Source organism: Salmo salar, chromosome 18, assembly GCF_965601325.2.
Source record: "Salmo salar chromosome 18, fSalSal1, whole genome shotgun sequence".
Classification (NCBI taxonomy): Eukaryota; Metazoa; Chordata; class Actinopteri; order Salmoniformes; family Salmonidae; genus Salmo; species Salmo salar.
The window spans coordinates 77,061,890-77,086,160 of record NC_138308.1 but is presented as its reverse complement, the minus strand read 5'-3'; the positions used below and the strand labels follow the sequence as shown (position 1 = coordinate 77,086,160).

Below are 24,271 nucleotides of genomic sequence, written 5' to 3'. Positions count from 1 at the left end.
GGGAAGAGGTGGCCATTTTGGATATATAATACTAAAGGGAAAAGAGAGGACATACTGTAGAAGAAGAGGATGTTTTAAAGAGTGTTTGTGTAATGACATGCATGTCCACCCACGAGTGAGTCCACGTTGCACTTTGATGTACAGTGAATGAACGCACGGTCAGCTGTCCTGCACTTTACAGCCCATGTTGGCTCTATGTAGATCACCGTATGATAACACTGAGCAATGGCCATGTTTAACATCTATTTATACCAGTGGAGGCTGGTGAGAGGAGCTATAGGAGGACGGGCTCATTGTAATGGCTGGAATGGAATCAGTGGAACGGAGTGAAACGAGGTTTCCGTATGTTTGATACCGTTCCAAAATTCCATTCCAGCCATTACAATGAGCCCGTCCTCCTCTAACCAGCCTCCACTGATATGTATTATAGTGTACAGCTCTATGTGGTCCTATGTATGCATGTATTGTATGATTACACAGTATGCTGCCTGAAAGAAGCAGGAATCAGATTGTTTGGGTGCAGTTGATGTCTCTCCATGTACATTTTATGCACCTTTTGTAGTCTGCTGTATGTCGTTGTCATAAGCTCAGTCCAGCACCAAATGTTTTTTTTCCACTTGAGGGTTTTCCCATTACACTATGTTTGCCCTATCCCCAGGCTTATTTGAACCTTTTCAAACCAGTTCCTCTTTTGTCACACCTAAGCGGTTATTGTTGTGTTCAACCTGTTTCAATGTGTATACACGCTGCCCACTGTTTAGCATTGCTTTTGCTCAACCATAACACCAATGCTACTGAGAACATGAAGCTGCATAGAAAGGAATGAGCCACTCTGAAGTTGAGTGTTTTCCACACGGCTCCTGGTCCACTAGTGGGTTGTGTTGTGGCCGGTCTTAGGCTGCTATTAGGACAATCCACAATGAACAATGCTTAAACATTTGGGAACCACTGGTCTAAACCCTAGCCAGTGGGCCTAGCCGGTGCAACAGATTTTGGCTGGAAAGGGAACAGTGGACTCAAGGTGGAGAGCTTCAACTTTACTGTGCTGTGTTGTATGAGAAAGAAAGTGTACCATCCATTCCCCCACGGCCAAACTGTCAGCCAAGTCAACGTTATTTACTCCAGTACTGACACAATATTTCACAATTTCAAATAGGCCTATTTCCTGGTTTGAAATATCCCAACTCAAATAATCTGTCTGGCTCTGGAGGACTAGTGCTGTGATTCCCATGTCATGTGCTCTGAGATGCTCAACTTGTCTGTCAGTCTCTGATGTGCACTGCTTTTTCATTGTTGTCGTGTGAGCCTTTTGTGTTTGTCCAATGAGGCGACCGCCTGTTCTGCACTGCTTGCACAGTGTGTCCCCTGATGCCCCTGCTTAACAGTGCCACAGGTAAACGGCGTGTGCGTGCGTGTCTGCTTGTAGTAGTAATGTGGATAAATTGAGGGAGAGAAAAGGGGGCGTATGAGGACAGAAATGTACAGCCATTTTTATGAACGTAAAAAAAAAATTACTCTTCCTTAATGTTCTTGTCATGTCTTGTTTTCCTCAGGTGATGAAACGTACCAGGACATCTTCAGGGACTTCTCTCACATGGCCTCTAACAACCCAGAGAAGCTCAAACGGCGCAGCACAGATTTTAAGACTTGACCTACCCCAACTGCCGTTTCTTTTACATACTGTTGTTATGCTGTTTTCCTTGTCTTACACACACACACACACACACGCTGGCCACCTGCTCTGCGTTAGGTTGTAGCTCAGCTGGTCATTACTCCTAGTAGAGCCTCCAGTCCCAACAGTAATGTCTTTGTGTTTGGCTGCCAGAGGCAAACACTCAGGCTAAGTGGCTGTAGGAGAGAGAAGATGTACAGCCTAATAATGACAGCTAACACAGTAAAAACTTCCCATTTTTATAGGATTGATTTCATAATTTCATTTGCGTTCCCGTAGCCTTTGGGACCATCCGTCCTAATCTCGTCTTGTTGACTCGGCTACAACTAGGTTTCCCAAAACTCGAACAAAAAAAGTTGCCTTTGTTGTTGATTTGTATGGTTATTGATTGTACAGAACATTGAGAAGGCTCAATGTGACAAAACAAAATGAGGACGCAAAGGGTCAAATTGTTGTATATGCTCTTGTACTTCATTTCTGATGTGATGTATTGTCTTTGTGTTTAATATTTGTTTTTTTTGTATTGGCTGCCTGAGGTACCAGAGCTGTATTTCATACGGACGATTAAAATACCAGAGTTCATTTAATATACTCAATTATCAAGCAGTAAAACATTTAATTCATTGCATCCTCCAGAAATGTGTAGCAACCACTCATATCATTAAAATGTATTGTGTTCAATTCAATGATTCATCCCTCATCCAGACACGCATTGGTCCCAAGTGTTGGATTATTGGTCTTCTCGACCATATGGTTCCTAACCACAGGGCTATTGTCCACTAGGTGGCAACACCATGTCATTGCAGTAACCTCTGAACAACAGTTAACAATATTGAGGAGAAAATAAACACTTATTAAACCAGCATAAAAAACAGAATATTCCTAAAATAACACCAATGTAGTTGTGCCATACACATAAGCCTACTGGGTAGGTGGGTACTGTTGATTGAAGAACAGGAACCTGTAGGCACATAAAGTCCTGCTTGCCTTACCTGAAACAGTTCTTTCAAAATGGCCAAAGAAAATATATTAGGTGACTTGCAGAATGTCAACAGGTCTACCTTTGACCTATTGGCAAGTCACCAATGTCAACTGTCTGTGAAGCATTACTGAGACAGCAGCTGCGGAGCAATACTGTAGAGAGTACAAACTAACACTGGGATCCTTATCCATTTACCAAACATGCCTGTTGTTACCTCGTGCCTTGCATTACGCCTGGGGGAAAAAAAACACTTAATTTTGCTCAACTAACCCCATTGCCATAGTCTGAACTAGGGTTGCACATTTTGGGGAATATTCAGAAGTGGAACCTTTCCGTGGGAATTAATATTAATACCATTTAAATGTAGATTTTTTTTGCATTGGAAATATTTACCATATAAGAAGACAAACAAACCTTTTACCTTATCATAAGTAGACAATTGCCAATTATTAAATCCTTCCAACAGAAAAATAAAATGTGGTTATGAATTTAACTTTAATTAAAAACGACTCTTCACATGGGATAATTTCACTGAACAACAAAAGAAAGGGAATATTGAATGAGCCATCGCATCTCCTAAAAATGTTTTCAACATACATCTGTAAAATGATAGTTTCTAGACTAAAGCTTTGGTTGTCTTCCTCTCAGGCTTCCATGTCTTCTCGCTGGACCTCCTCAATGTCCACCTCTTGAACATCACACGGAGGCCTCATCTTCACTGTCACTTTCCAACCTTGTTGAGGATGGCTCATTGTCAGACTCAAAAAGCCTCAAATTTCCCCGGATGGGCACACATTTTTCAACCCTTGTATTTGTCAGCCTGTTGTGTGCTTTGGTGTGTGTGTTCCAAAACAAGGATGAGTTGCGCTCTGAGGCGGCTGATGTTGGTGGGATTTGGAGGATGATGGAGGCAACAGGGGAAAGAGCCTCAGATCCACAAAGTCCCTTCCACCAGGTGGCTGATGAGATATGTTGGCACGACTGCCATATTGCATCTCCATCCCAAAGCCCTTGCTTGGAAGTGTACGTCGCCAGACTACCAAGAACCTTGCCCTCATCCAGGCCAAGGTGGCAAGACAGTAGTGATGACACCAGAGGCCTTGTTGATCTCTGCACCAGACAGGATGCTCTTGCCAGCATACTTGTGGTTCAACATGTACGCTGCGGTGTATATGGGCTTCAGGCAGAAGTCTTCACACTTTTTGATGTATTTCAGAACTGCACTTTCCTCTGCTTGGAGCAGCAGTGAAGTGGACAGGGCAGTAGGGATTTCTTCCCTTACATCTGCAAGCAGAGTCTGAACATCAGACAGGATGGCATTGTCTCCTTCAATCCGTGCAATGGCTACTGCTATAGGTTTCAGGCTGCTTACCACTCGCTCCCAAAATACATCATCCAGTAGGATCCTCTTGATGAGGCTGTCCATATTGGCAGACTGTGATATGGCCATTTCTTGGAGAGTCCTTCCCCTCCAGGAGACTGTCAAACATGATGACAACACCACCCCAATGGGTGTTGCTGGGCAGCTTCAATGTGGTGCTCTTATTCTTCTCACTTTGCTTGGTGAGGTAGATTGCTGCTATAACTTGATGACCCTTCACATACCTAACCATTTCCTTGGCTCTCTTGTAGAGTGTATCCATTGTTTTCAGTGCCATGATGTTCTTGAGCAGATTCAATGCATGAGCAGCACAGCCAATGGGTGTGACATGAGGGTAGGACTCCTCCACTTTAGACCAAGCAGCCTTCATGTTCGCAACATTCTGTCTCCAGTGCAAATACCTTCTGTGGTCCAAGGTCATTGATGACTGCCTTCAGCTCATCTGCAATGTAGAGACCGGTGTGTATGTTGTCCCTTGTGTCTGTGCTCTTGTAGAATACTGGTTGAGGGGTGGAGATGTAGTTAATTATTACTTGCCCATGTAACATTTGACCACCCATCCAAGATGATTGCAATACAGCCTGCTTTCTTTATGATTTGTTTGACCTTCACTTGAACTCTGTTGAACTCTGCATCCAGCAAATGAGTAGATAAAGCATGTCTGGTTGGAGTGGTGTATATGGGGCGAAGAACATTCAGACATCTCTTCCAATACACATTGCCTGTGAGCATCAGAGGTGAACCAGTTGCATACACAGCTCAAGCAAGACATTCATCAGCATTTTTCTGACTATGTTCCTCCATTGAGTCAAAAAAACTTTGATTCCAGGAGGACCATGAGCTGTTGCGATCAATGAGGTGTCTGATTCATCATTTTCACCTTGAATAGAAGTAGAGGGAGTTTTACATCATTTTTTGTTAACTAGCTAAAACCCACATGGTAGCAAAAACTAACTAGCAGAGATTGTTAACAAGTTAGAAATGATGTAAACACACTTTGATGTAGACTACTATTTAGGGCTAGTCAGTTTTTGCTACCATGTGGGTTTTAGCTAGTTAACAAAAAATGATGTATGACATAAAATATATTCACCCCACCCAGTATTGAAATCAAAACTTACCAGAAAGCATGTTGTCCTCGGCTCAGACAGTGTAGTAGTGTGGGCTCAATAGCATCTCATTAGTGTGCAAGATCTTGAGAATCAGCTGTACATGTGATGGACGAGTGTACTGTACATGTGATGGAAGAATGCACTGTGCATGCAGAGGGTTGTAATTCCATTGAATTGGGGATAGTTTAACCAAAATATGCCACAAAACCTAGAATTGCCTTGTGTATCCCACAAAAAAGGTTCACTATAATAAGCTAACCTTTTTGATTAATTTAAGCAAAATTCCCCAAATTCCAGGGCTTACATTCCCATGAAAAATGTTCTGAAAAATTCCGGAAATTTACCCCGGAAGGTTTCCGACCCTTTGCAACACTAGTCTCAACTAACCCCACGACCATTGGCTCAACTTACCCCAAGGCAAACATTTTGCCTATATTAGCCAACACAGCAACAAGGACGCACTTTCCTGCTAGGTTTAGTACCTCATATTGAAGCTTATAAGACCCCAACTGATATATAGCACAATCTTCTTTGGTTTAGATACAAGCATTATGAAATTCGTTTGACATGGTGAAAATCACAGAATATATTAGGTGACTTGCAGAATGTAAACAGGTCTACCTTTGACCTATTGGCAGGTCACCAATGCAACTGTCTGGGATGTACCCAACTGTCTGTGAAGCATTACTGAGAAAGCAGCTGTGGAGCGATACCGTAGAGTACAAACTAACGCTGGACTCCTTATCCATTTACCAAACATACCTGTCAAACTGGGTCAGAAAATGACACATTTCAACTCAAATTCTGAGACTGTACAGCCATATAAGCATATTATATTTATCCAGAGGTATAGGTAGGTTTAGTTTGTGTGTACAATAATTCTGATGCAACAGCTCTGAATTATACACACTATATTGTGCATACTTTTCTTTAACCTATTATGTCATTTGGTGTCCTTGCTCTTTGGAGAATGTATATGGAACAAGACATATGTATGTTGATTTTGTTTTGTTGTGCTTTGTTAGTTCCAGCCTCACAGATGCATTGGAAGTATACGCTAGGGGAGAGGGCTTGGTGGCGCCCCAGTTTTTAACCTCTCAGACGTGGAGAATTAAGGCACACATGCAAAGGTTTACGTTCATACTGTTTTCTAACCACCCTACTACATTTAATACCAAGTTCCCACAAAATATTTTGCAATTTAGGCTCACATGCCAAAGTGTACAGTCTGTCCTGAGGTTATCGTCAAGGTGATTCCGGTTAGCCTTCCAGCCCTGCTCCAGTGCTAATGAGCTAGAGACTTAATGCTAGCCCCGAGAACCATTACCCTTTTGCCCCTGTGAAAGGTCAAGGGAAGGACACTTGTGGTAGTTTAGCTTTAGTTCAATAGCTAACTGGCAAGGTTTCTTTATGAGTTTACACCATGTCCTTATGTTGGTGATAGCAACTCAAAGTCTTTGTGAAGAAGGTTCAGGATGTTCTGTTTTCTGACTTTGTTAGACCATGTTCTCAGCAACTTTTTGATTTCTAGAAAGTTCCCACCAAGTGGTTTGGGTTTAACTGAATTCTCCCGATTTGTAAGGCTTCACGCGTGTTCACAATCAGCAGACCCCTGGTTCGAGCCCAGTATGGGGACAGAGACAGTGGAGGAAGCAAAGCTGGTAGCAGCAGAATAATAATTATATGATGATTATGCATCCACCTTTCGGGGACAGCTGTGGTTACTGATAGGCTACTCTGATTCTAGGTGAAATTAGTTGAGCTATCTATTTATCTATCGGTAACTGACGAAATAAAGGAAACACTTGAGTAAATGAGGGATACAGGGTATATTGAAAGCAGGTGCTTCCACACAGGTGTGGTTCCTGAGTTAGTTAAGCAAATAACATCCCATCATGCTTGGGGTCATATATACAAATGCCCAGTTGCCCATTATTTTGGCTACCATGGCTAGAAGAGATCGCAATGACTTTGAAAGAGGGGTCTTAAAGGAGCATGGTGTTTTTAAATGGTGTGTCACCAATCTCAACCGAACTGAACACTTATGGGAGATTCTGGAGCGCCGCCTGAGACAGCGTTTTCCACCACCACCAACATAACGCCAAATGATGGAATTTCTCATGGAAGAATGTTGTCTCATCCCTCCAATAGAGTTCCGGACACTTGTAGAATCTATTCCAAGGCGCATTGAAACTGTTCTGGCGGCTCGTGGTGGCCCAACGCCCTATTAAGACACTTTACAGGGCCTACAGAAAGTATTTACATCCCTTGACTTTTTCCACATTTTGTTGTGTTACAACCTGAATTTAAAATAGATTGAATTGAGATTATTTTGTCACTGGCCTACACACAATACCCCATAATGTCAAAGTGAAATGATGTTTTTTATTTTTTATGGCAAGCCTAAATAAATTTAGGAGTACAAATGTGAAAAAATAAAGTTGCATGGACTCACTCTGTGTGCAAGAATAGTGTTTAACATTTTTTAATGACTACCTCATCTATGTACCTCACAATTATCTGTAAGGTCCCTCAGTCGAGCAGTGAATTTCAAACAAATTCAACCACAAAGACGAGGGAGGTTTTCCAATGCCTTGCAAAGAAGGGCACATATTGGCAGATGGGTAAAAAATATATAAAAAAGCAGACACTGAATATCCCTTTGAGCACAGTGAAGTTAATATTTACACTTTGGATGATGTATCAATACACCCAGTCACTACAAAGATACAGGCGTCCTTCCTAACTCAGTTTCCGGAGAGGAAGGAAACCGCTCCGGGATTTCACCATGTGGCCAATGGAGACTTTAAAACAGTTACAGAGTTTAATGGCTGTGATAGGAGAAAACTGAGGATGGATCAACTACATTGTAGTTACTCCACAATACTAACCTTATAGACAAAGTGAAAAGAAGGAAACCTGTAAATATTCCAAAACATTTATCATGTTTGTAATACTGCAAAAAATGTGGCAAAGCAATTCACTTTTTGTCCTGAATACAAAGTGTTATGTTTGGGGCAAATCCAATACAACACATTACTGAGTATCACTCTCCATATCTTCAAGCATAGTGGTGACTGCATCATGTTATGTGTATGGTTGTAATCATTAAGACCTGGGGAGTTTTTCAGGATAAAAAATAAACAGAATGGAGCCAAGCACAGGCAAAATCCTTGAGGAAACCTGATTCAGTCTGCTTTCCGCCAAATCTACACTGGAGTTGCTTACCAAGAAGACAGTGAATGTTCCTGAGTGGGTAATCTCCCCGGTCCATCAAGAGAAGCAGAAATGGAAGAGAAAACTTTACTGATGTCAACAAAATTGTTGATGATGCATTAATTCTATCAATTTATGACATTCTGGTGAGCAAGGCTTAATTTAGTATTCTAGAGCACCAAGTAATGACAGAAGAGAAGCTGCATGTATCTAGTTATAGACAAGTTGACTAACAAATAGCCTACTTAATGTCGGAAAAATATCATAATAGTCCCCCTCATCCCGTCAAAAAATCGTCCTGCCGTCCCTGGGCAAATTAGGAATATTTTGTTTATTCATGGATACAGAAATACTTATAAGCGGGATAGCAAAAGTGCATATAAACATCTTATCCTGAATAAGACCTTAACTGGGATATGAGCTATTATCCGGAATACTATGTCCATCAGTGGTGGTTGGTGGAAGGAGCTATAGGAGAACGGCTCATTGTAATGGCTGGAATGGTATAAATGGAACGCAGTCAAACGTGGTTTCCATATGTTTGAGACCATTCCATTCCAGCCATTACAATGAGCCCATACTCCTATAGCTCTTCCCACCAGCCTCCTCTGGTGTACATGTGAATATAGTCACTGACAAAAGTATCAACTGACCAATTAGATTACCTAGAAGTGTTCTGCCAACCAAATCCAGATCATGATTGTCTTAGCCTGGTCCCAGATCTGTCAAATTGTTCGGCGCGACAATGACCAGAGGAGTTGGAAGACAGCACGAACAGATTTGGGTCGGGGGAAAAATTGTCTAGCCCTCACCTTGCAAAAAAAGAAAGAAAAAAACATGGAAATAAATGATGAACAAGAGAAATTCACATGAGAGTAACTACATACAATTTGAACAGCACTTGATATTCAGTAAACAGAAGATTACGTTGATTGACTGAACTGAGAAAGTTCAGGAAATTAGGAGAGCACACTGTCAGTGAGTAACTACATGTCAGTAGGTAGCCTATTCCATACTTGCTTTGGGAAAACACCTCGTCCTTTGATGATCTTTTCAAAAACTTGGAAGTCTAGATATACACTGAGTATATAAAACGTTAAGAACACCTGCTCTTTTCAAGATGTAGACTGAAAGCTATGATCCCTTGTCCACCACCCAAAGGGCATCCAGCCAACTTGACACAACTGTGGGAAGCATTGGAGTCAACATGGGCCAGCATCTCTGTGGAATGCTTTCGACGCCTTGTAGAGTCCATGCCCCTGAGGCTGTGCTTCCATCTACACTAAGCTCAATCTTTTGGAGTTCCTTTGGTGTTTAGTCCAAAATATATGATTGTATAATATTATTGTACATGAGGAATAGACAGTCTATATGAAGAGTTTTGTTCCAAAAACACTATATCCACCCATTTTCCGACGTTTTTTTCATCAGAAATGATTCCTTATGGGTATCTTCATGGGTGTAAAATATGACTGTTTTCCGACTTTTAATGAATAGATTTTAGATGTGTTTAACTATTTCATTTATTTGCAAAACTCTATATATCCATTGTTTAGCTGGAATTTTGTACATTTGACTGCGATATGTGATTGTCTCACCTAACTATCTTAAGATGAATGCACGAACTGTAAGTCGCTCTGGATAAGAGCGTCTGCCAAATGACTGAAATGTCAAATGTAACTATTTTACAGCCCACAGATCTAATATTGCTATATTGATTCATTTTTTTTATATTGATGTAACAAATGTATAATTTGTGCAGTTCTTTATGAAAAGATGTCGTTATTTATTACATTTGACCGTGTTAAACCTAGCAGTACTAGTTATTCCTCTGAGTGAGGCGGATATATAGCGGTTTGCAACAAAACATGATTATTTATCTCTCTGAAATGAAACCATCAAGTGATAGATTTTAAACAAATACATGTCTGTCATTGAACAACCCCATGCCTATTAGATAGTGAAAAACACACACCAATCTCTTTTATAAGTTCTTTAAACTACAAAAGCTAATTTACAAACATTTCTGAAAAATGGATATATAGCGTTTTAGAATTAACCTCTTCATATCCTCATAGCAGCATATCCTCATATGGGACTGTGGCCAGGAGTTAGTTGAATAATCCCAGGGGTCAGAGAAGTAAACACATAAAACAATCAACTATTTTTTGACATAGAACACCAAATGACAGTCATCTGAATAAATCATTCCAGAGAATGATTAAAAGAAAACGGATTAGTGTTACTGAATCTTACGCGTAGCCTACTAGATTAGACAAGTCAGAGAGTTGGGTGGGGGAAAATAACTCAAACCAGATTCTCCTCTCCCTATTTAGTATGGGTAAAGATAGAGCCCGACTGATGTTTTTAAAATGACAAATCAGATGCCTTTCTCATTGAAGATATTGAATGCTAATAGGGGCCCTGGTGTGAACGGTTCCTTGTTTAGCTTTTAGAAGTTCCTTACAAAATAAACATTCTGCCATCCAGCTGTGGTTGATTTTGTGAGTACACCTACATTGATCCTGCAGTGATATGGTAGCCTACTGTGGGCTACCCCTAGGCCCTGTTTGGATGGAGAGAGAGAAGGGTAAAACATTTTTGGACATATGCCACAAACTAGTCTGTCACATGATATGGTCTGTGATGTATAGCTAGCTGAGTTGCCTGAGGACTTCTTATACCGAATGCCACTCACCGTGTTGATCTTTTCTCTACAGCTAGAAAACGAAATCAGACTTTACATGAGCAAATTCTGAAAGTCATGATGACATATGGAGCAGTGGAGGAGCTATCGGAGGAAGGGCTCATTGTAATGACTGGAATGGAATCAATGGAACGGAGTTTCCATACGGTTGCTGTGTTTGATAGCGTTCCATTGATTCCACTCCAGCCATTACAATGATCCTGTCCTGCTATAGGTCCTCCCACCAGGTTCCTCTGGTTAGAAGCTATGCGTGTGAAATGCCATGGTCATAACGCTGCCAAGTCATATGTAACACGATATACTGTCTGCTGATGAACCCGCTGACTGGGTTGGATGTGTGCGGTAGACATCCCACACTACCCATTTGTATTTTTGCCTTGCTGTCTGTGTCTTCCTCCTCCACAAATGTACACGACTTCGGAATATAAACCTGTAGCACTCATGCACCTTAACCATGAAACTCCACTGAGAAACCAGGCATTCAGCCGCCCTATTGGCTAAGTAAGGTATGGTTGCTAACGTCACACAACCAATCAACATTTAGTAGCGGCATCATCGGTCCTGCTTCGGTTTAAAGGCATGTACACCTCTGGTTCTGGCTGGAGGCTGTTGCGGTCCAGTTGCGGTTGAGAGTACGGTATGGTATCTATGTGGTCGAGTTTCTCTGATATGGAGTTGGTCATGAGGCCAGACTCGGGGCTCTGCTGGCTGCTGCTTGTTGTGGGTTGCGGGCGTGTCTCTGGAGAGGGTGCTGGTCGGTGCCGGAAAAGAAGTGAGGCAAAGTGGTCGTTACCATGGTACCCAGCAGGAGGAAACCACCAGCGACCAGGAAGGAGGCCGTGTAACTGCCTGTCAGGTCCTTCAGCAAACCTGCAGAGAGAGAAAATGTATTAGAGAAAACCAGAAGAGAGAGAGAAAGAGGGGGGGGGGGGGGGGGGAGATGGAGAGAGAGGCAGGCATTAGACAACCATTGGAAGAGAGAAAAGGAGCGGCATATGGGAAAGGGAAGGAAAGAGGGGGTGAGAGAGTGTTAGGAGACTACAGATGGTCACAGATAGGGAAAAGGAGAGAGGGACTGCGAAAAGTGTGAGAGAAAATACAGAGTCAATGGTAGGCTTTGAGGAGAATCCTACGGTAGGTACACCTATAGCTCATCTCTTGGCAGTAGTACTGCGGACTACTTTATCGCTGACCTCAACCCAAAGTCTCTCAGAGCGTTCACAGTCAGCCCACTGACACCCTTATCAGATCACAACAAAATCAGTCTACTTGAACAGAGCAATACTCAATCATGAGGCATCAAAGCCAAAGGAACTGAATAATATTAAGAAATGCTATAGATGGAATGAAAATTGTGTGGAAACCTACCAAAAAACAATTAGGCAACAACAAATTCAATCCCTTTTAGACAACTTCCTAGAAAAAATGTTTTACTGTAAAAGTGAAGGTGTAAACTTGGCAGTAGAAAACCTAAACTGTGTATCTGACCACTCAGCTTCCCTATCAAGTATAAGCAATTAAAGCAGACAACCTAAGAAAATTAACAACAATGACAAATAGTTTGATAAAGAATGCAAAAACCTAAGAATGAAATTGAGAAACCTGTCCAACCAAAAACAGAGACCCAGAAAACCTGAGCCTACGCCTTCACTATGATGAATAACTAAGACAATACAGGAATACACTACAGAAAAAAAGGAACAGCACGTCAGAAATCAGCTCAATATAATTGAAGAATCGATAGACTCTAACCATTGGAAAACTCTAAACAAACAACAGTTATCTATCCAAAACGGAGATGTATCAATAAACCACTTCTCCAATCTTTTTGGCTCTATGACAAAGAACAGGAAAAAAATATACATGATCAAATGGAAATCTTAGAATCAACTTTTAGAAACTACCAGAACCCACTGGATCCTCAAATAACATTGAATGAACTATAGGAAAAAATACAAACCCTCCAACCCAAAAAGGCTGGTGGTGTTGAGGGTATCCTAAATGAAATGATAAAATATACAGACCACACATTCCAATTGGCTATACTTATTAAACTCTTTAACATCATCCTCAGCTCTAGCATATTCCCCAATATTTGGAACCAAGGACTGTTCACCCCAATCCACAAAAGTGGAGAGAAATTTGACCCCAAAAACTACTGTGGGATATGCGTCAACAGCAATCTTGGGAAAATCCTCTGCAATATCATTAACTGCAGACTTGTACATTTCCTCAGTGAAAACAATGTACTGAGCAAATGCCAAATTGGTTTTTTACCAAATTACCATATGACAGACAACAAATTCACCCTGCACACCCTAATTGACAAACCAACAAACCAAAAGAAAGTCAAAATCTTCTCATGCTTTGTCAATTTCAAAAAAGCTTTTGACTCAATTTGGCATGAGGGTCTGCTATACACATTGATATTAGGGGAAAAACATACAATATTATAAAATCCGTGTACACAAACAACAAGGGTGTTGTTAAAATTGGAAAAAATACACATTTCTTTCCACAGGGCCGTAGCTTGAGCCCCACCCTCTTCAACATATATATCAACGGAATTGGAGAGGGCACAAGAACAGTCTGCAGCACCCAGCCTCGCCTTACTAGAATCTGAAGTCAAATGTCTACTGTTTGCTGTCCCCAACCAAGGAGGGCCCACAGCAGCACCTAGATCTTCTGCACAGATTCTGTCAGATCTGGGCCCTGACAGTAAATCCCAGGAAGACAAAAACAATGGTGTTCCAAAAAAGGTCCAGTTGCCAGGACCACAAATTCAAATTACATCTAGACACCGTTGTCCTAGAGAACACAAAAAAATGGCCTCAACATCAGCGCCACAGTTAACTTCCACAAAGCTGTGAATGAGCTGAGAGACAAGGCAAGAAGGGCCTTCTACGCCATCAAAAGGAACATAAAATTCAACATACCAATTAGGATCTGGCTAAATATACTTGAATGGGGTGGAGAAAGTGTGTGGGAGGTCAAATGGCCAGAGAGTGAGAGCAATAAAGCACTTGGACTGTATTGATATCCAACAGGTAGGCTAAAGGGTTTAACATGGTTAGCTAATCATCAACTGATTTGACCCGGTGTTGACTAGCTGACATTTTTAAGTGTCAAGAGTACACCAAACATTAAGAACACCTTCCTAATATTGAGTTGCACCCCCTTTTCCCCTCAGAACAGCCTCAATTCGTAAGGCCTGGGACTTTACAAGGTGTCGAAAGCATTCCACAGGGGTGCTGGCCCATGGTGACTCCAACGCTTCCAACAGTTGTGTCAAGTTGGCTGGTAATGGATCTTTACTCTGAATAGCTCGTTCCATCTCATCCAACAGAAGCTCAATTAGATTGAGATCTGGTGACTTGGCAGGCCACTGCAGTAAGCTGAACACACTGTCATGTTCGTGGAACCATTTCAGGACAATCCTAGCCTTGCGGCATGGGACATCATCTTACTGACAATTTTTTTTTTTGCAGATGGATACAGTTGCCATGAAGAGATGCACTTGATTGGCAATGATGTTCAGATATCCTGTGGCATTGACAGGCGGCATGATGGACGCATGTGCTCATGTGGTTTTCCTCCCATACCCCTGTGGTTTTCCTCCCATACCCATGTGGTTTTCCTCCCATACCCCTGTGGTTTTCCTCCCATACCCCTGTGGTTTTCCTCCCATACCCCTGCAACAGTAGTTTCTTGTTTTTTTGCTGAAAGAAGTGGAACACTGTATGGTCGTCGGCTACCATACCCCATTTGTGTGAAGGTACGACGAGTTGTGCATTATTTTATAGGGCTTCGGGCACCAATGTTGTACTCCACAATTCGTGTCAGCTTTGTGTCAGCCTCCTTTGTCCTATTTCATAAATGACCTGGCCTACCGTTGGCTGGATGTTCTTAGGGTGTCTGACCATTCTTGATGGTGAAAAACCCATCAGCGTTGCAGTTCTTGACACACTCAAACCTACTACCATACCCTGTTCAAAGGCACTTAAATATTTTATCTTGCCCATTCACGCTCTGAATGGCACCATACCCAATCCATGTCTCAATTGTCTCAAGGTTTAAAAATCCTTCTTTAACCTGTCTCCTCCCCTTCATCTACACTGATTGAAGAGGATTTAGCAAGTGCCATCAATAAGGTATCATATCTTTCATCTGGATTCACCTGGTCATGTCATGGAAAGAGCAGGTGTTATTAATGTTTTGTACACTCAATGTATATGGAGCCTCTATTAGGTTACATACGGCCTCTTCTCCCCTTACATGGTACCTCAAGGTCAAGACAGGTCACCCATAAAGACATGGGGCCAACCTGAGTAAAAGGGGTCATCTTGCTAAAACGTGTTTCTGTGTGAGGGAGTTACGTAAAACTACACGTAGAGGGATGGATGAGCTAGCATGCAGCTGAGGGGAGGACAGAAGGCAGAAGAGTTTCCAAACTTGACCTCAACCATTACGGGGTCAACAGAATAAAAATGTCCTTAGAGCAGCACTTAGGGAAAAGGTGGCCAAACTTGGGGAACAGGAGTGCACTCTGCAATCTATCCACAATTCCTTCAACATCCAACAGCAGTCAACGGCTGCTCTACTCTTCTCCAGTATCTCTCGTACCAGACAGCGGTCCCCCCAGCAGCCCCCCGACGCTCTCGATCATCTGTAGCAGCCCCAGGGCGCCCAGCATCCGCTCCATGCCCACGATCTCCGGCACCACCGCGAACACCAGGGGAGTCATGGCGCCGGCGCAGAACCCGTAGGCCAGGCTGATGGTGAGCAGGCCCGGGTAGGACCCCCCCAGGGAGCCCAGGGGCAGCATGAGGAGGGAGAGGCCCAACAGGCCCGTCCAGAGGACCAGCATGTGGGGCAGACGAAGACGGCCCAGGTCCGAGGCCCAGCCGGACACCAAACGGCCCACGATGTCCGTCACACCCGTGGCTGAGATGACGAAGGCAGCCTGGATAAGATTGAAACAGTTGACATGAATCTACTCATCTACCAATCAGAGCAACAAAAACTGAACAAAACAATTGGTAAGCGATAATCATTTTGGATAATCACAGTGATGTAATCGTGAAATAGGCTCATTCAAACCTGATACTGGGAGAAGCCCTCGTTGCGGCTGTGGGCCACCAGGTGGACGTAAGGCACAAAGTAGCCACAGTTGAAGAAGGTGATGGCCAGGCTGTAAGTGAGGAAGGGCCGCTGGAAGAGGAGGGAAAGCTCCAGGTAGGAGTAGGCCCGGTGGAAGATGGAGGCGCAGGACCAGGCACTCTCACCTGGGGCCAGCTGGAAAGAGCGAGGAGAGGGGCGAAGAAGAGCATGAGAGAAAGAGACTGATGCTGAAACCAATTACTTAAAACCTTGAAAACAGGTCCATCAAACACTGCTGGCACCCAAACAAGACGTCACACGCAAGATTACACAACACAGATACTTTGTGTTTTGTAACTGTTCCAGTAGTATAAAGGTTGAACCCCCTTGAGTCCTATTATGAAATGTCAAAACCCAGTTATCAAACTTTTACATTTAAAAAAAAATGTATTTCCCCTTTATTTAACCAGGTAGGCTAGTTGAGGACAAGTTCTCATTTACAACTGCGACCTGGCCAAGATAAAGCAAAGCAGTGCGGCAGAAACAACAACACAGAGTTACATGGAATAAACAAGCGTACAGTCAATAACACAATATAAAAAAAAGAAAGTCTATATACAGTGTGTGCAAATGGCATGAGGTGGTAAGGCAATAAATAGGCCATAGTAGCAAAGTAATTACAGTTTAGCAGATTAACACTGGAGTGATAGATGAGCAAATGATGATGAGCAGATGATGGTGTGTAAGTAGTGATACTGGTGTGCAAAAGAGCAGCAAAGTAAATAAAAACAATATGGGGATGAGGTAGGTAGATTGGGTGGGCTATTTACAGATGGACTATGTACAGCTGCAGCGATCGGTTAGCTGCTCAGATAGCTGATGTTTAAAGTTAGTGAGGGAAATGTAAGTCTCCAGCTTCAGCGATTTTTGCAATTCGTTCCAGTCACTGGCAGCAGAGAACTGTAAGGAAAGGCGGCCAAAGGAGGTGTTGGTTTTGGGGATGACCAGTGAGATATACCTGCTGGAGCGTGTGCTACGGGTGGGTGTTGTTATCGTGACCAGTGAGCTGAGATAAGGCGGGGCTTTACCTAGCATAGAATTGTAGATGACCTGGAGCCAGTGGGTCTGGCGACGAATATGTAGCGAGGACCAGCCGACTAGAGCATACAGGTCGCAGTAGTGGGTGGTATAAGGCGCTTTGGTAACAAAACGGATGGCACTGTGATAGCAAATTGGATGCAGTCTGAGTAGAGTATTGGAAGCTATTTTGTAGATGACATCACCTAAGTCGGGGATCGGTAGGATAGTCAGTTTTACTAGGGTAAGTTAGGTGGCGTGAGTGAAGGAGGCTTTGTTGTGAAATAGAAAGCCGATTCTAGATTTCATTTTGGATTGGAGATGTTTGATACGAGTCTGGAAGGAGAGTTTACAGTCTAGCCAGACAACTAGGTATTTGTAGTTGCCCACATATTCTAGGTCAGAACCGTCCAGAGTAGTGATGCTAGTTGGGCGGGCGGGTGTGGGCAGCGAATGGTTGAAAAGCATGCATTTGGTTTTGCTAGTGTTTAAGAGCAGTTGGAGGCCACGGAAGGAGTGTTGTATGGCATTGAAGCTCGTTTGGAGGCTAGTTAACACAGTGTTCAAAGAAGGGCCAGATGTATACAGAATGGTGTTGTCTGCGTAAAGGTGGATCAGGGAATCACCCGCAGCAAGAGCGACATCGTTGATATATACAGAGAAAAGGGTCAGCCCGAGAATTGAACCCTGTGGTACCCCCATAGAGACTGCCAGAGGTCCGGACAACAGGCCCTCCAATTTGACACACTGAACTCTATCAGAGAAGTAGTTGGTGAACCAGGTGAGGCAGTCATTTGAGAAACCAAGGCTATTGAGTGTGCCAATAAGAATACGGTGATTGACAGAGTTGAAATCCTTGGCCAGGTCGATGAAGACGGCTGTCTGTCTTTTATCGATGGCGGTTATGATATCGTTTAGTACCTTGAGCGTGGCTGAGGTGCACCCGTGACCAGCTCGGAAACCGGATTGCACAGCGGAAAAGGTACAGTGGGATTCGAAATGGTCAGTGATCTGTTTATTAACTTGGCTTTCAAAGACTTTAGAAACATTGGAGACACGAGAGACACGAGAGAGAGACAGAGACACGAGAGAGAGAGAGAGAGATGTTACAGGAGGTCGATGTGCCTTTGATCAAGGTAATCAACCCAAATTGCTCTGGATAAGAGGATCTGCTAAAATGACAAAAATGTAAATGGATGTTCCTACCGCAGCTACAGCCTTGTGAGTCCCTAGGGGCCTGATGAGGGCTCCGCAGGCCACCATGTTGAGGCTGAGGCCCCCCAGGATGAGAAGGGCACCCCGCCAGGTGTACATCTCCACCAAGAGCTGGAAGAGGGGTGAGAAGGCGAAGGACGAGAGGCCCACACCCGTAAAGCCCAGCGCCATGGCCAGGGAGCGCTTCCGGTTGAAGTACTGCATCACTGACGCCACCATAGGAGTGAATACTAATGCCCAGCCCGAACCTGGAGGGTAGGCCGGAGGGTGAAGGAGGGGAGAAAGAGGGAGTTATATACTGGATGTTCAGAGTTTTGGACATAAAAGAGAAACAGAAAGTAGCATGTGAGTGTTTTTAGGTCCAAGTGTGTGTGTGTGTGTGTGTGTGTGTGTGTGTGTGTGTGTGTGTGTGTGTGTGTGTACCTGAGATGACACCCAACGTGAGGTAGAGGTGTGTGACGCAGGTGGCCTGTGAGGCCAGGATGAAGCCCAGTGCAGAGAGACAACCTCCTGCCATCACTACAGGTCTGGCACCGTATCCATTACACAATGCTGTGCCAAATGGACCTGGGGAAAACACACACACACAGGTTTAACTACCAGTCACACTGTGTACAACGGACAAAATATCATTTGTATGAGCATTCACATGGGGCATTACCCTCCTCTCATACATACATACATACATACATACATAGATACTCACTGACACACTGCTGCATGGCCAACCCTATGGATGTGATCCAGGAGACAGCCTGGGCGCTCTCCCCAAAGTACTGCACAAACTCCACGAAGAAGACCCCCATGCTCCGGATTATCCCAAACACCAGGACAGAGGTCACAAACAGGGCCCCCACCACCACCCAGCCCCACCCACCATCTGGGGCTGCTGGCTGGCTCTGAAGCGCCTGGGGGGCTTGCAGCTTTGCCATGGCTGGGAGGGAGAGATATGGAGAGAGAGGAAAGGAGATGTTATTTGTGATACTTCAGAAATACCCTGTTTAAACCATGTATTAGAAACACTACATTCTACTACAGCCTTTGCTGTTGAGCCTGTTGTATTGCATTGCATCGATCGAACACCTGTGTTACTTTCATGTGCAGGCTTCAAAGAAACGACATGTCAATCATGCAAGAATGTATCAAAACGTGCTTGAATTTGCCTGCTGCTGTGTGGGTTTTCACTGGGTTTCCATAAATGTGCCTTCAATTAAATAGACAATGAATGGCATTTAGAGGAAATCGCCAGTGGGTCAAATGGGTAGTTGACCCGAAACAGGTGTTCTGTGATGCTGTGGAGCTAGACTGTTGAATAGCAAGGTATCAAACATACGGAAACCACGTTTGACTCCGTTCCATTAATTCCATTCCAGACATTACAATGAGCCAGTCCTCCAATAGCTCTTCCCACCAGCCTCCTCTGGTAGAACACCAGCATATTTCATATTCCTAACACGGATTCCCTATTGTTCATGCAAAGCCTATTGCACTTAAAGCATGTTCAAGAAATGACCTAACATTTTAAAAATATACACATTTTCAGATGTACATTTCTATTTTTATTACGCGATCACCTCATATTTACTAGAGATGCACAATACATCTGTGAAGATATCAGAATCAGACAATATTTGCTAAAAAATGCCAAAATCGACATCGGCCTGATGTCTAGTTTAACGCCGATGTGCAAAACCAATGTCAAAGCTGAGGTACATACCTACCTACAGTTGAAGTCGGAAGTTTACACACACACACACACACCTTAGCCAAATACATTTAACTCAGTTTTCCACAATCCTGACATTTAATCCTAGTAAATATTCCCTGTCTTAGGTCAGTTAGGATCACCAATTTATTTTAAGAATGTGAAATGTCAGAATAATAGTAAAGAGAATGATTTATTTCAGCTTCACATTCCCAGCAGGTCAGAAGTTTACATACACTCAATTAGTATTAGGTAGCATTGCCTTTAAATTGTTTAACTTGGGTCAATTGTTTCGGGTAGCCTTCCATAAGCTTCCCACAATAAGTTGGGTGAATTTTGTCCCATTCCTACAGACAGAGCTGGTGTAACTGAGTCAGATTTGTAGGCCTCCTTGCTCGCACACACTTTTTCAGTTCTGCCCACAAATTTTCTATAGGATTGAGGTCAGGGCTTTGTGATAGCCACTCCAATACCTTGACTTTGTTGTCCTTAAGCCATTTTGCCACAACTTTGGAAGTATGCTTGGGGTCATTGTCCATTTGGAAGACCTATTTGCGACCAAGCTTTAACTTCCTGACTGATGTCTTGAGATGTTGCTTCAATATATGCACATAATTGTCGTTCCTCATAATGCCATCTATTTTGTGAAGTGCACCAGTCCCTCCTGCAGCAAAGCACCCCCACAACATGATGCTGCCACCCCCGTGCTTCACGTTTGGGATGTGTTCTTCAGCTTGCAAGCCTCCCCCTTTTTCCTCCAAACATAACGATGGTCATTATGGCCAAACAGTTCTATTTTTGTTTCATCAGACCAGAGGACATTTCTCCAAAAAGTACGATCTCTGTCCCCATGTGCAGTTGCAAACTGTAGTCTGGCTTTTTTATGGCGGTTTTGGAGCAGTGGCTTCTTCCTTGCTGAGTGGCCTTTCATGTTATGTCGATATAGGACTCGTTTTACTGTGGATATAGATACTTTGTAACAGTTTCCTCCAGCATCTTCACAAGGTCCTTTGCTGTTGTTCTGGGACTGATTTGCACTTTTCGAACCAAAGTACGTTCATCTCTAGGAGACAGAACGTGTCTCCTTCCTGAGCAGTATGACGGCTACGTGGTCCCATGGTGTTTATACTTGCGTACTATTGTTTGTACAGATTGTCATGACGTTGCCCTCTTTGGGTACAGCGAGCACCATCCCCCTCTCCCTCTATACCCCTTTCACCAGGCTCTGTAAGAGAGGTTGTAAATTCCTATGAGGAGATCCTCCTCATAGCCACAGTATTGAGAGAGTGAGTTTTCATAGAGAAAAAGGAATTTCTTCCACCTCACAGAACTGGAGAACCGAACGACATTTATGTTCTGGAGAAGGTATAAAAGATCGGTGAAGAATCCAGCTACGAACTGATCCGTTTGGTACAATTTTGTGAAACTCATGGGAGACAATACGGCCACATTACCATAACGCTGTTTATACAATAGCCTCAGCTATGAGGTGTACATCTAATTGTTGTATAAAATGAATGAGTGGGGATGGAACTGTTTGTGAAATTGTGTAATGTGATTTTGGACTGTTTAATGAAGGAAACTCCAATTCCCTTTGGAGTTTAACCTCTCTAGGGTAGGTGGGACAAAATCGTCCCACCTACTCAACAGCCAGTGGAATCCCGTGGCGCGTTATTCAAATACCTTAGAAATGCTATTACTTCAATTTCTCAAACATATGACTATTTTACACCATTTTAAAGACAAGACTCTCGTTAATCTAACCACACTGTCCGATTTCAAAAAGGCTTTACAACGAAAGCAAAACATTAGATTATGTCAGCAGAGTACCCAGCCAGAAATAATCAGACACCCATTTTTCAAGCTAGCATATAATGTCACATAAACCCAAACCACAGCTAAATGTAGCACTAACCTTTGATGATCTTCATCAGATGACAATCCTAGGACATTATGTTATACAATACATCCATGTTTTGTTCAATCAAGTTCATATTTATATCAAAAACCAGCTTTTTACATTAGCATGTGACGTTCAGAACTAGTATACCCACCGCAAACTTCCGGTGAATTTACTAAATTACTCACGATAAACGTTCACAAAAAACATAACAATTATTTTAAGAATTATAGATACAGAACTCCTTTATGCAATCGCTATGTCCGATTTTAAAATAGCTTTTCGGTGAAAGCACATTTTGCAATATTCTGAGTAGATAGCCCAGCCATCACGGGCTAGCTATTTAGACACCCACCAAGTTTAGCCCTATCCAAAGTCAGATTTACTATAAGAAAAATTGGATTACCTTTGCTGTTCTTCATCAGAATGCTATCCCAGGACTTCTACTTCAATAACAAATGTTGGTTTGGTTCAAAATAATCCATAGTTATGTTCAAATATCCTCTGTTTTGTTCGTGCGTTCAAGACACAATCCGAAGGGTGACGAAGGGTGACGCGCCCGACGCATTTCGTGACAAAACATTTCTAAATATTCCATTACCGTACTTCGAAGCATGTCAACCGCTGTTTAAAATCAATTTTTATGCTATTTTTCTCGTAAAAAAGCGATAATATTCCGACCGGGAAACCCTGTTTACGTTCAAAGACAGAGAAAATAAAAACATGGTGTCACCTCGTGCACGCGCCTCAGTCTCATTGTCCTCTGATCGATCACTTACCAAATGCGCTAATGTTTTTCAGCCAGGGGCTGCAAAGACATCATTCAGCTTTTTGCCGCCTTCTGAGAGCCTATGGGAGCCGTAGGAAGTGTCACGTTACAGCAGAGATCCTCAGTTTTCAATAAAGAGAATGTAGAAGCCCAAGAAATGGTCAGACAGGCCACTTCCTGTAAGGAATCTTCTCAGGTTTTTGCCTGCCATATGAGTTCTGTTATACTCACAGACACCATTCAAACAGTTTTAGAAACTTTAGGGTGTTTTCTATCCAAAGCCAATAATTGTATGCATATTCTAGTTTCTGGGCAGTAGTAATAACCAGATTAAATCGGGTACGTTTTTTATCCGGCCGTGCAAATACTGCCCCCTACCCTAGAGAGGTTAACTAAATCAGAGGACCGCCCATGAGCACAGTTATGGTCTGGCGTCATGGGAGAGGCCCTTTTCTGCTCTTCCGAATAAAACCCCCACCTAGGTTTTCTATCACCAGACCAGCTTACCTCGATAACGAGAGGGCCAAGGTTTGAGACCATGCATTTCTCTTGCTGAACTTTTAACCATACCACGTGGTTAAACTCTTAGACTATCGATACCGACAGAATAAGAACAAGTCTTTGATATTAATTACTAGTCTGCAGCTAGGAATTCGATATCATTGAACGCGAAGACCGACAACCGCCGAAACAGCTATTCTATAACGACATGAATGAATGTTACTCTGAACTATCCACTCTAACCACAACACAGAGACAGAGACAGACAGAGAGACAGAGAGAGAGACAGAGAACAGAAACAAACTTTTCAACAAAGATCCTGACGACACACGGAGCGTAAATACACTGCTCAAAAAAATAAAGGGAACACTTAAACAACACAATGTAACTCCAAGTCAATCACACTTCTGTGAAATCAAACTGTCCACTTAGGAAGCAACACTGATTGACAATACATTTCACATGCTGTTGTGCAAATAGAATAGACAAAGGTGGAAATTATAGGCAATTAGCAAGACACCCCCAATAAAGGAGTGGTTCTGCAGGTGGTGACCACAGACCACTTCTCAGTTCCTATGCTTCCTGGCTGATGTTTTGTCACTTTTGAATGCTGGCGGTGCTTTCACTCTAGTGGTAGCATGAGACGGAGTCTACAACCCACACAAGTGGCTCAGGTAGTGCAGCTCATCCAGGATGGCACATCAATGCAAGCTGTGGCAAGAAGGTTTGCTGTGTCTGTCAGCGTAGTGTCCAGAGCATGGAGGCGTTACCTGGAGACAGGCCAGTACATCAGGAGACGTGGAGGAGGCCGTAGGAGGGCAACAACCCAGCAGCAGGACCGCTACCTCCGCCTTTGTGCAAGGAGGAGCAGGAGGAGCAAAATGACCTCCAGCAGGCCACAAATGTGCATGCATCTGCTCAAACGGTCAGAAAC

The 24,271-nt window shown here is 43.1% G+C and overlaps 2 protein-coding genes across 6 annotated transcripts in view; one reads left to right on the top strand and one right to left on the bottom strand.

The window, feature by feature from the left end:
* acap1 (ArfGAP with coiled-coil, ankyrin repeat and PH domains 1) overlaps window positions 1-2,353 on the top strand; it is a 24,099-nt gene extending 21,746 nt beyond the window's left edge. The window contains 1 exon segment of the mRNA NM_001140300.1: window positions 1,554-2,353. Coding sequence (NP_001133772.1) covers window positions 1,554-1,651 — 98 coding nt within the window. The 3' untranslated portion in view covers window positions 1,652-2,353.
* Window positions 2,354-7,616: 5,263 nt separating this feature from the next.
* slc16a13 (solute carrier family 16 member 13) overlaps window positions 7,617-24,271 on the bottom strand; it is a 49,926-nt gene continuing 33,271 nt past the window's right edge. For all 5 annotated transcript variants that reach the window (XM_082965154.1, XM_045701389.2, XM_014155918.3 and 2 more), the window contains 6 exons: window positions 19,169-19,396; window positions 18,886-19,029; window positions 18,454-18,710; window positions 16,171-16,365; window positions 15,694-16,033; window positions 7,617-11,940 (listed from right to left, as the gene is read on the bottom strand). In XM_082965154.1, coding sequence (XP_082821280.1) covers window positions 11,750-11,940; window positions 15,694-16,033; window positions 16,171-16,365; window positions 18,454-18,710; window positions 18,886-19,029; window positions 19,169-19,394 — 1,353 coding nt within the window. In that variant the 5' untranslated portion in view covers window positions 19,395-19,396 and the 3' untranslated portion in view covers window positions 7,617-11,749. The remainder of the gene's footprint in view (window positions 11,941-15,693; window positions 16,034-16,170; window positions 16,366-18,453; window positions 18,711-18,885; window positions 19,030-19,168; window positions 19,397-24,271) is intronic.